Source organism: Eucyclogobius newberryi, unplaced genomic scaffold (assembly GCF_026437365.1).
Source record: "Eucyclogobius newberryi isolate DKJ021-1_F unplaced genomic scaffold, fEucNew1.0.hap1 SCAF_3, whole genome shotgun sequence".
NCBI classification, from domain to species: domain Eukaryota; kingdom Metazoa; phylum Chordata; class Actinopteri; order Gobiiformes; family Gobiidae; genus Eucyclogobius; species Eucyclogobius newberryi.
In genome coordinates, this window is record NW_027315945.1 from 29,232,204 (window position 1) to 29,242,238 (window position 10,035).

At 39.2% G+C, this 10,035-nt stretch overlaps 3 protein-coding genes across 4 annotated transcripts in view; 2 read left to right on the top strand and 1 right to left on the bottom strand.

Annotated features, from left to right (window-relative positions):
- Positions 1–72: 72 nt before the first annotated feature.
- On the bottom strand, positions 73–1,432 carry rpp38 (ribonuclease P/MRP 38 subunit). Of its 2 annotated transcripts, none has more exons than XM_072461272.1 (2): positions 1,277–1,330; positions 73–1,014 (listed from the first exon to the last, which is right to left on the bottom strand). In XM_072461272.1, exon 2 carries the CDS (start codon positions 1,010–1,012, stop codon positions 200–202), a length of 813 nt encoding a protein of 270 aa, XP_072317373.1. In that variant the 5' UTR covers positions 1,013–1,014; positions 1,277–1,330; the 3' UTR covers positions 73–199. The 2 variants fall into 2 exon arrangements, with proteins under 2 accessions (XP_072317373.1, XP_072317372.1); XM_072461271.1 differs by having other exon boundaries at positions 76–1,014; positions 1,300–1,432.
- A 401-nt stretch (positions 1,433–1,833) lies between these two features.
- acbd7 (acyl-CoA binding domain containing 7) lies at positions 1,834–4,891 on the top strand. The gene is made up of 4 exons (XM_072460559.1): positions 1,834–1,969; positions 3,910–4,027; positions 4,098–4,160; positions 4,645–4,891. The coding sequence occupies exons 1-4, from the start codon at positions 1,958–1,960 to the stop codon at positions 4,716–4,718; spliced, it is 267 nt and encodes an 88-aa protein (XP_072316660.1). The 5' UTR covers positions 1,834–1,957; the 3' UTR covers positions 4,719–4,891.
- A 640-nt stretch (positions 4,892–5,531) lies between these two features.
- LOC140374559 (uncharacterized) overlaps positions 5,532–10,035 on the top strand; it is a 6,496-nt gene continuing 1,992 nt past the window's right edge. Inside the window, exons 1-4 of the mRNA XM_072461495.1 lie at positions 5,532–5,627; positions 7,478–7,591; positions 8,859–8,983; positions 9,768–9,981. Coding sequence (XP_072317596.1) covers positions 7,480–7,591; positions 8,859–8,983; positions 9,768–9,981 — 451 coding nt within the window. The 5' untranslated portion in view covers positions 5,532–5,627; positions 7,478–7,479. The remainder of the gene's footprint in view (positions 5,628–7,477; positions 7,592–8,858; positions 8,984–9,767; positions 9,982–10,035) is intronic.

Consider the following 10,035-nt stretch of genomic DNA (forward strand, 5'->3'; position numbering starts at 1 on the left):
TGTTCTTGTACTAGTTCTGATTAAGCTCTTATTCTAAAAATGTTGAGGAAAGGGTTTTTTCCTGTTACTGTGATTATTATTTAATTTAATATCTAATTGTTCAAATGAGTATCTAGTTACTAGTTTTAGTATCAATTAGCTGTCAGGTGTCATGAAACATCAAAGGTAAAGTAAAACCCCACCCATGTATTTTCCTAGCTTATACTTTCCCTTTTTTTAAACCTTTCTTCTTAACTTTTCTCTTCTTGTCAGGGTTTGCGACTATTTTCTTGACTTTGAGAGGCTGCAGCGTGCACACGTTCTGAGGTGCTGGCTCAGTGTCACTTTCTTCTAGTTTTCTTTTGAGTCCCCTCTTTTCTCCGTCCCCCTGCGTCGCCTCCGTGTCCAGGGGCCTCTCTGTGGAAGCTGCGCTCTGGAGCCAGGCCACTCCCTGCGCAGGGACCCGGGGCGTGATGGCCTCGATCACATCTGTGAACAGCAGAGTCTGACCCTCCTGAGGCCTCCTGAAGCCCAGGGCCAGGACACTTTTGAGCCCTAGAGACTCGCACACTGTGGCACTGAGCCGCGGCACCTGGCAGGCGGGCACGGCTCTGCTCGCACTCAGCGCTATCAGGTGCTCCGTCATGTGTTGGGGTTTGACTGACTTGCACACGAGTAGAAGCTGGAGTTCATTTCTCTCCAAAGCTCTGGTCACTTCGTTTATGCCGATGGCCAACTGTCGTCTGGCTGACACATCCGTCCAGCCGTTTGTGGGCGCCTCCTTTTCTCCTTCACTCGTCACTTTTGGGGTCTCTGGTTCAGCCCCCTTCTTCTTCCGCCACGGTCTAAACACTCTGTCCTCTTTCTTCTGAAACCCAGAGGACACCATCTTGTCTTTGATGGTGCTCAGTATGAAGTTCATGTCTTCTTGAGGCAGCGAGCTCCACTGGGTCGAAAACGGGGAGGTGAAATATGCCTTGGACTGGGTGAACTTTTTTGCCTCCTTCTTTGTAGGCTTCTTTGGAGTGTTCATTGCTAGAGCATAAACAACAAACTGTTAAAAACACAACATGATTTAAAAGTGCACTACATGTTTTCTGGTGTGGAGGACCTGTCACCTGGTTATATTGCTTATCCATCTTTCTTTTACTCAATTACAGGCAATTTAAGCCCCAACATTTGTCTGGGCGAGTCATCTACTTGTCTCCATGCTTTGGAAATGGCATTTTGTGGAACATTACAGGCATCTCGGTGGGAAAAAAAATATTTCAGACCCTCCACCTAAAAACTAACAAACCTTCAGTTTCCCCTTTGCCTTACCGTGTTCCTAACGATAACTCTGCACGCGTGATAGTCTTATGTTCCCTATTTATTTACATCCAGCCTCCTGCTTCAGCGTGGCACAGGGCGCAGCCATCTTGAAACAGCTTTATGCATTGAGTGTAACATGAGTGACCTCTGGCGGTGTGGCGCTGCAGTGCTGTGAAATTCAAGAGTGAGCCTATATTTAGTCTTGTTTTTTTTTCATTAAAACGGTGCACCAAATATCTGACCATTATCTGATAATCTGTTGCATGTATTCTGATTGTATTAAGATCATCTGTGCAGAGTTTGAGAAAAGAAATTATGCAAATAATTGCAAACAGGATAATGCATCTGGTTCTATTGTGTCTCCATCTTTGTCATCTTCATGATTTTCCGTTGCACAGTGTTCTTTTCAGACTGATGATGGAAATATATTGAGATCGATTATAAAGCTATAATATACCATTATAGACCATTAGCCTGACACAAGAGAAACAAGCTCATGTTAGAGCAGCCAATCAGCTTCTGAGTAGCTCCCAGGACCCTCCTAGACGCTCTCCTATTGGTTTATTTCTGCACTGCTGCATCAGCTGTGATGCACTTACATCCAGGCTGCGAAAGGCTGCAGAGGGAGTAAAAATATCATTCACCGATCTTATCTCAATCAGCCAAAATGTCTCATCAGGTAAGACATTTATGGATTCTTCTCATTTTTACACAAATTCATCCTATATGAAAGATACACTGTCTGTCTATAAAGTCTAATATGAATGAATTAAAACCCTTCTTTGAGTTCACTCGCCTGCCATTTCTATAAATGTAGCCTGCATTGCAAGAAACTTAAGATCTTACATTTTCTGCATACTATTACCAACTATCTGGATGTTATTGTCCCTGAAACACATCACGATATTCCTTTGACTTCAATAAATTGAAGGCATAGGAATTGTAGTGTGGTTTTATATGGACTAGCCTTTAACAAATTTGTAAAAGTCCAGATATGACTGTATAAAGGCAGAGATAGTGGTTGGTTTCACACTTCTCTGGAGTGCAATGCCCCAGCTCTTTTGTGCAGTTGATTATTCAAGTTGGCACAAAGCACTGGACTGCAGTGAATAAGGGTCCATTGTTTCAGGCCTGGTCCCCCTTCTCACAGTGACTTGGCACAGATTTATTAATCAGCCATTTAATATGCCTTGCAAGGACTTGGATTACTTAAAAATGCTATTACAACAGCACATTCATAACATAATCTGTGTTTCCTGTCATATACACAGGGCATCATTAGAGAGCAAGGAGAACCTGGAGAACCACAACACAAAATGGAACACTGTGTATTTTCTTGTTGAGGGTTCTTAAGAAAAAATACTGCTTTGAGCTTTATAACTCGGTTCCCAAACTTTTCACTCTACTTTCCAACAAAGAAAAGATTTGGTACCACAAGATTTAACAGTAACTGACAGTACTGAGCCAGGTTTTGAATTGTATTTCAAAAGAAGGGAAAATTGTGGATAAAGTGTACTCTAAAATGTAAACTAAGTAAACACACAAGTGTCTGCGTTCCACCGGTGGTACATGTACTTCATTTTCAGAAACAGGATGCTTTTATTCTTATCTATCTCTTGACAAGCAGGTGTTGCCTGGGCTCCAGAATAAACACTTATTACAAAGAATGTGTCTGGTCACCGCTCCCTCCGCTGCACCTCGAGACAAACTCAAACCAAACTGTGCACTCTCATTTGTTCATTAGTTCTTTGGTTGTTTAGAACAAAATCAAATGTATGTAGGAAAGAACACACACATCCAAAAACAGTGGCGTCTGCGTGCTGGGTCCAAAAAGCTGGATCTGAGACAAAGAAAATAGATCCACCCAGCAGAACTTTGAAGCGCCAAAGTTCTTTTTTCTCTCTCTCTCTCTCTCCTTACTGAAACAAACAAAACAAAATCAAACTTCTCTCGCTTATGGATGTCAAGCTTATTAGGTTAATCGATAATCATGATTATTCAGGTCATACTATAATCGAAAGAACCAAAAAATAATAACTGTAACCATTTTAGAAGCTAAATTATTTCTTTTTTGGTTCAATATATAGTCCAAAAACTAGACCTAAATTTAAATAACTTTTTTAAACCGTCTGTTTTTGTCATATGTAACTTTATTATGTCTTTCAGAAAGTGATATTTTGTAAATTTGGTCAAAAACGTGATGAACAGTCACATGTCAGACCTTGGGAATGAAAATAAAATAAAATAATTCACTGTTGTCTGGTCACAGTCTCAATAATCGTGAAATTAAACTGTGATGTTTTTTTTCTCACAATAAAATGTTATATCGGGACATCCCTACTCTCACCTCAGATCAACAGAGAGTGATATTTTTCTGTCTATGTCATATTTTTTTCTTGTATTTTTACTCACGTGCAGCTAAACATGACCGTGTGTGTCCCTGATTGGCTAATCCACCTGTCCCAGCTGAACTTGTGGAGGTGAAAGCGGTGACCAGACTGACATAAATCGCAGTATTTTTGAGCCATCATTGAGAAAATGCAGTATAGGTCACTCCGATGCCATTACGTATCACACATTCAGGTACAGAGCAGATCTAATGTTTTGTCTCTCTTGTAGGCGGAATTTTCAAAGGTGGCCGAGGACGTGAAGAAGGTGAAGAAGAGGCCCACGGACCAGGAGCTGCTGGACCTGTATGGACTTTACAAACAGTCTGTCGTGGGAGACGTCAACATTGGTAAAATCCGGCGTTCCGACACGTGGGGGGGCTTTCCGACGCACTTCATCTGTTTTCCTCTGTGTTTTAGACAGGCCTGCCATGGTGGACTTGAAAGGGAAAGCCAAGTGGGACGCCTGGAACTCCCGGAAAGGTGAATGAAAAACCCCTGATTATGACAAAGATGCCCTCCTATGACTGCCTCGGACCACTTCCACAGAATCTAGGTGTAAAGTGCATGTGAAAAATGCCTGTCAAGTTGAAAAATAAAAGAAATAGCACTGAAGAAAATTGTGACGACACATAAAAGTCAGGGAAAATTGACTTTTATGACTTTTTATGTGGAGGGCAATTTAAACTTGAATCCAGTGTAGTGTTGTGTTTTTAGTCATGCAATAATAACTGTTGTGTTATTAGGTGAGTTTTTCGCCCTTGTTTATAGTATTGTATGTATGTCACATCACAAGTAAAAGGATATGAAAGGATCACCAAAATGATCAAACTATGCAAGATTTTTTGGCTAAATCTTATAATAACCATCCTGTTTTTTGCACTTTATTGTTCTCCTCACTTAAGATGATCAGTGCTTTGTCAAAGAAGCAAAATGGTGCAATTCTCTTTCTCTCTTTCATTTTCAGGATTGTCCAAGGATGATGCCATGTCCGCCTACGTGACCATGGCTAAAGAAGTCATTGAAAAATACGGCATGTAATTCTTTGAATGATAGATCTATTTCCCTTCTGTTTAAGGAGACTGAACTAAAAGGTTACTATGCACAAATAAACCACTAAATATTAGTAAAAACATTTTTATATATTTTTTGCACATGTGTAGCAATTCCGTACGAACGTAATCAATACAACAATAAAATTGTCCTAAAAATGTCGATCTTGTTCTGTGGTTTGTGATGATGCAGCACCTCACATTAGAGAAAAGTGAATTGTGACTGAAGAAAGGAAACAACGGCAGTTCTTTTGTCTGTTTAACCTGAAGGATTAATATGAAGGTTATTTTGTCTTTTTATTCAGATTTTATTTTTTACATTGCTTTTTTTTTTACATTGAATTTATTTATGTTTTACATCGGATTTTTTTTTTTTTACATCGAATTTTGAAAAAAATGTAATCGTATTTATATACAATTAATATTTTTACTTGAAACGACGTCCCAAAAAATAAAATTCGATGTCAAAAAAAAAAATTATACAAACATAAAATATTCTTCATAGATTAAGCCCAAAACATGAAGCTGTCACTGAAGGAACTACTGCAGCTTTGTACACACAGTCGCAGATACACACTCGCCTCTCTCTCCCTCTTTCTCTATGTCTCTCCCTCTTTCTCTATGTCTCTCCCTCTTTCTCTATGTCTCTCCCTCTTTCTCTATGTCTCTCTCTCTCTCTCTCTCTCTCTCTCTCTCTCTCTCTCTCTCTCTCTCTCTCTCTCTCTCTCTCTGGCTCTCTCTCTCTCTCTCTCTCTCTCTCTCTCTCTGGCTCGTCGCCTCACGCATGCGCAGTGGTGCCTGTTCCGGCTGCACAATGGTTCTGCTGTAGAGGTGATCCGACCAAATACACGGAAAGTCCGACAAACTCCTGGGTCATTTAAGTGCACTCTGCGTTGAGGTGAGTGGGTGAATATGCACGGTGTTTTATCTGATGTAGTGAATTATCTATAGTTAAGTGCAGACAATAGGCTGTAAGCAAAGGACAGAAATGTTCTTTCGAAACGCTTTGTCGCTTATTTGTAACACCAGTAAACAACATCACTGTGAACCAGGTTTTATGAAGGGAATACCAATGTGTGCATGGAGTAGTCTAATTTTAATAACAACAACAACATCAACAACAACAACAAAGTTTGACTGTTACAATACTTCAAAATCACAAAAACTGTCCCAACAAGCAGCATTTCAAAATTTAAGTCAGTCATAGATTTATTCTGCAAACCCTTTTGAAAATGTGATTTGTTGCTCTGTTTTAGTGTTTACGGTCCACAATTACATCTGTATGCAGTGAACTTTGTCCCAGTTTAGAAGTACATGGATAATCTCCAAATCATAAACCAGGTCAAGACCTATGCATTTTGAATGTTTAGGTGCAATTCCACTTCTATTGTTCAATTAATACACCTCCGTTTAAAGGTACACTATGTAAATTTTCTGGTGGTGGGACGTTGTTGTTGTTATTATTGCTCTATTTTGTGTTTATTTAATTACAATTGTACAAATAAAAACAACCACCTTGAAAATCATATTTTTTTACTGTATGTATCATTATGTATGTTGGCCTTCATCCTGCCATCATCTGCCACTTCACTGTAAGAATCGTCTTCAACGTATTTTTAGCAATAGAAAGATTTAAAAAATGCAAAAAGTTTATTGCCATACTATAAACCCACTACAGACACTTTAATTATTATAACTTAAAGGCGCAATGGAAGATTTTTCGGCGATTTGAGAACGCAGGCGGAAGAGCGCGTGCGGACCGATACAACACACACGTGGGTTTGTTTATTAGTGCGACGGAGCACATCGCAGGAGCACATCGCATCTCTCGTCTCCCGTAGATTTCCGTCCACTTCTGCATCAGCTCGAACTGTCTATCTCCGTCTTCATTTTGTCCCGTACACTGAGGGAACTATATTATGATAGATCCATGCGCTTAGGCACGCGGAAACGTGGGGACGAACCGCACGCGGCTGTAGGTGAGCGGTAGGTGCGTTTTATGATTGATACGTTGCAGGACTAATCGGCAGTCCACGCCACGAGGAAATACGACTCAGATTTGTGCCAAAAAAATCGTACATTCAACATTTAAGAACACAATATTGTTCACATAATTTAAATAGTTAACCTAGGATTCTCCTACTGGAGAACTGCTACAACACTATTAAAAGACTGATGCAGTGAGTGGCTTCTCATTTCTGAAACAACCATGTGGCGAGACAAATCCCGTGGTGATGGAAAAGATGTCAGTGTGTTTGAGAAGGGTCAGATCATTGGCATCGAGCAGAGAAAACATCTAAGGAGAAGCAGAAACTAATCCACCCCAGATCTGAACCCCAGTGAGAGTGTTTGGGACGAGCTGGAGGAGGCTTTGTGCAGCGGTCACTCTCTCACATCATCAATACAAGATCTGTGTGAAAAATAATGCAACACTGGATGGAAATAAATCTTTTAATATCGCAGAAGCTTATTGAAACTATGCCACAGCGAATGTGTGCTGCAACCAAAGCTAAAGGCGGTAATACCAAATATTAGAGCGTGTGACCCTTTTTTTCTGTGGCCGCTTTCTTCTTCATCAGCATCAAACTCGGTCTTTTTCAACATTTCCATTTTAAAAGCTGGACATTCCTGCCAAATAGAGGATCTTTGGTGTTGTTGATCAAACTATATTACATTTGTTGCCATATCCAGTATTGCATTACCCAGTATATCGATAGTTTTGCGATATATACGTGCCTCTGATTCCAGACATGGCTGACACGGCGCCGTCTGTTCCCGAGAGGACTTTTCAGTTCCAGGACCAGCTTCCTCCGCTGCCTGTGCCCTGTTTACACCAGAGCCTGCAGAAGTACCTGGACGCAGGTACAACAATGTTAAAGGTGTACCATGTAACATTTCTGGTGTCAGGTCCATGGAGATGTTATTGCTTTGCTGACCTGGAAATAACGGTGAAAGATGCAGTTGTTGTTTTGGAGCTGTGCAAAATGATAATATTGAGTGGAGCAGGTGATGGGGCTTACAATCTTTATCGTGATATGAAAGGGAAAATTTGCTATGAAAATACAGTGTAATTAATGATATATTTGTTTTTATAATTGACGCCAGACTTGTGCCAAAAGAATAGGATCTTCAATTTTTTTGGGTTTAAATATGGATTGGATAAAAAAGGTTCAGTGCTTTTTATTCCATGTTTCATTACATTACACAACCTTATTCCAAAATGGATTCAAATAATTATTTGCCTCAGAATTCCACAAACATTTGCCCATAATGACAACTTGAAGGAAGGTTTGAATTTTTTGCAAATTTGAATACTTTCCAGATGCACTGTAGTTACAAAAAGCAATGTTACAGCACAAAATAATGAAAGAAAGAAAAGAAAAACATTTTATTTTCCAAAATTGTGAACTAAACTGCACCTAGTTCTCATTGCAATATTCCAAATTTCATACCGTGAAAGACGATACACTCAATAGTCATTTGCTATTTTCAAAACTATGAGAAAATACATCAAAATCAAAAAGAGACAGAAATGTTTTGTGAAATATATACCGTATTTTCCGGACTATAAGTCGCACCAGCCAAAAAATGCATAATAGAGAAGAAAAAAACATATATAAGTTGCACTGGAGTATGAAATGCAGTTGCAAGTGAAAATAACAAATAATATCACCTATAAGTCGCTCCGGAGTGCAAGTATAAATATAAGTAGAAGTTGCACCCCGGCCAAAACTGCACTTTTGCGGTTAATTCTGTGGTCCATTTATTTTTTTTGCTAAACTTGACATTTACAGACACACGTTATCAAGATCAGGCAAAAAAAAAAAAAAGTGATATAATTTTTTTTTTTTTTAATTGTTTTTGTAATTGTCATTGTTTGTGGCGTCTCCTGCTGGTCTTCATGGAGATTAAAAAGCTTAATGCCATACAGTGGAATATTCCAGGCAACGCAATAACGCCAGAAAAGTTACATAGTGCACCTCATAGCGGTGTGCATTATAATAATATGATTTATTATGATGTGATTCAGTGCTTTTCTCAAATACAGACGCACTCTACTTTTGCTCACTCACCTCCCCTTTTTTTAATCTGTCTTTTTAACACGTAAAACAATCAGATTTTGTTTCAGTAAAACCATTTGCGTCTGAAGAGGAGTTTCGTGCCACAGTCGACACAGTGCAGAGATTTGAAGACGGCGTCGGCAAAGAGCTGCATCTCAAACTTAAACAGAGAGCGAGCCAGAAGAGAAACTGGGTAAATCCTGTAAAAAGACACACGCAATCTATTCCCATGTTATTTAAAACAATTTAATATATTGTTATTATATTATTAGTAGCTGTATTACTATTTCGTTTTTTTTATATTCACTCTTCAGTAAGAATAATAAGAATAAAGCTGGAATAAAGCTTTAAATATGAAAACATTTAAATACAAAAATAATATAGACCTACTAACTAGTCAAAACTTCTAAGAAAACCAAAACCTTTTTATTTTTATTTTAGATCAATGTTTTTTAATGTAACATTTTTAGTTGAATGTTGTTAACTAAATGGGTTTTTATTTGTTTGTATTTTAGTAACATTATTATTTTTTTATAAAATGTTTTTTAAAATGTTTTTTTAGTTCAATGTTGTTTATTTTATTATTATTTTAGTACACATGTTTGTGGTTCACTTTTAGCCCAGGTTTGCCCCTGAAAAAGACATTTCAATCTCAATTTTACCTGGGCAAATAAATAAATAAATAAAACATTTAGATTTTCACTGGGTAATTTATTGGAATAGTCCGCCACCTGCTTGTCTCCATGGAGATGTTATTGCTTTGCCTGGAATGTTCCAAACTGTGGCATTCAACTTTTCTATCTCCATGGGGACAAGAGGCTCACGGTAAGATTGCATGTGTATTAGCAATTAAATTAAGAAAACCACTGTAATTGATTAAAGTCGATGCAAACATCTCCATGGAGACAAGCAGGTGGTGGATACAGAAGTTATGTCGTGCACCTTTAAGTAAATGTTTTCCTTGTTTTGACGGTCAGTTGGAGGAGTGGTGGTTGGACGCGGCTTACCTGGAGGTGCGCGCTCCATCTCAGCTCTATGTGAACTTCGGGGGCCCTGCGCCGTACCTGGAGCACTGCTGGCCCCCGGCGGAAGGAGTGGATCTGCACCGAGCCAGCATCAGCACCTGGCACTCGCTGCAGTACTGGAACATGATCCGAACGTACGAGTGTTATGTGCACTTCCCCTTTAAGTGTACTGTAGAGGGTGGGACTTCAGTAGAGCCACTGGATTGAAGTGCATTTGATT

Excerpts from the sequence above, each read along its gene's own strand:
- rpp38 (XM_072461272.1), bottom strand. The coding sequence starts at position 1,012 with ATGAACACTCCAAAGAAGCCTACAAAGAAGGAGGCAAAAAAGTTCACC.
- acbd7 (XM_072460559.1), top strand. Across the intron at positions 4,028-4,097 it reads CGTGGGAGACGTCAACATTG|ACAGGCCTGCCATGGTGGAC; the intron begins GTAAAATCCGGC and ends TCTGTGTTTTAG. Across the intron at positions 4,161-4,644 it reads CGCCTGGAACTCCCGGAAAG|GATTGTCCAAGGATGATGCC; the intron begins GTGAATGAAAAA and ends TTTCATTTTCAG.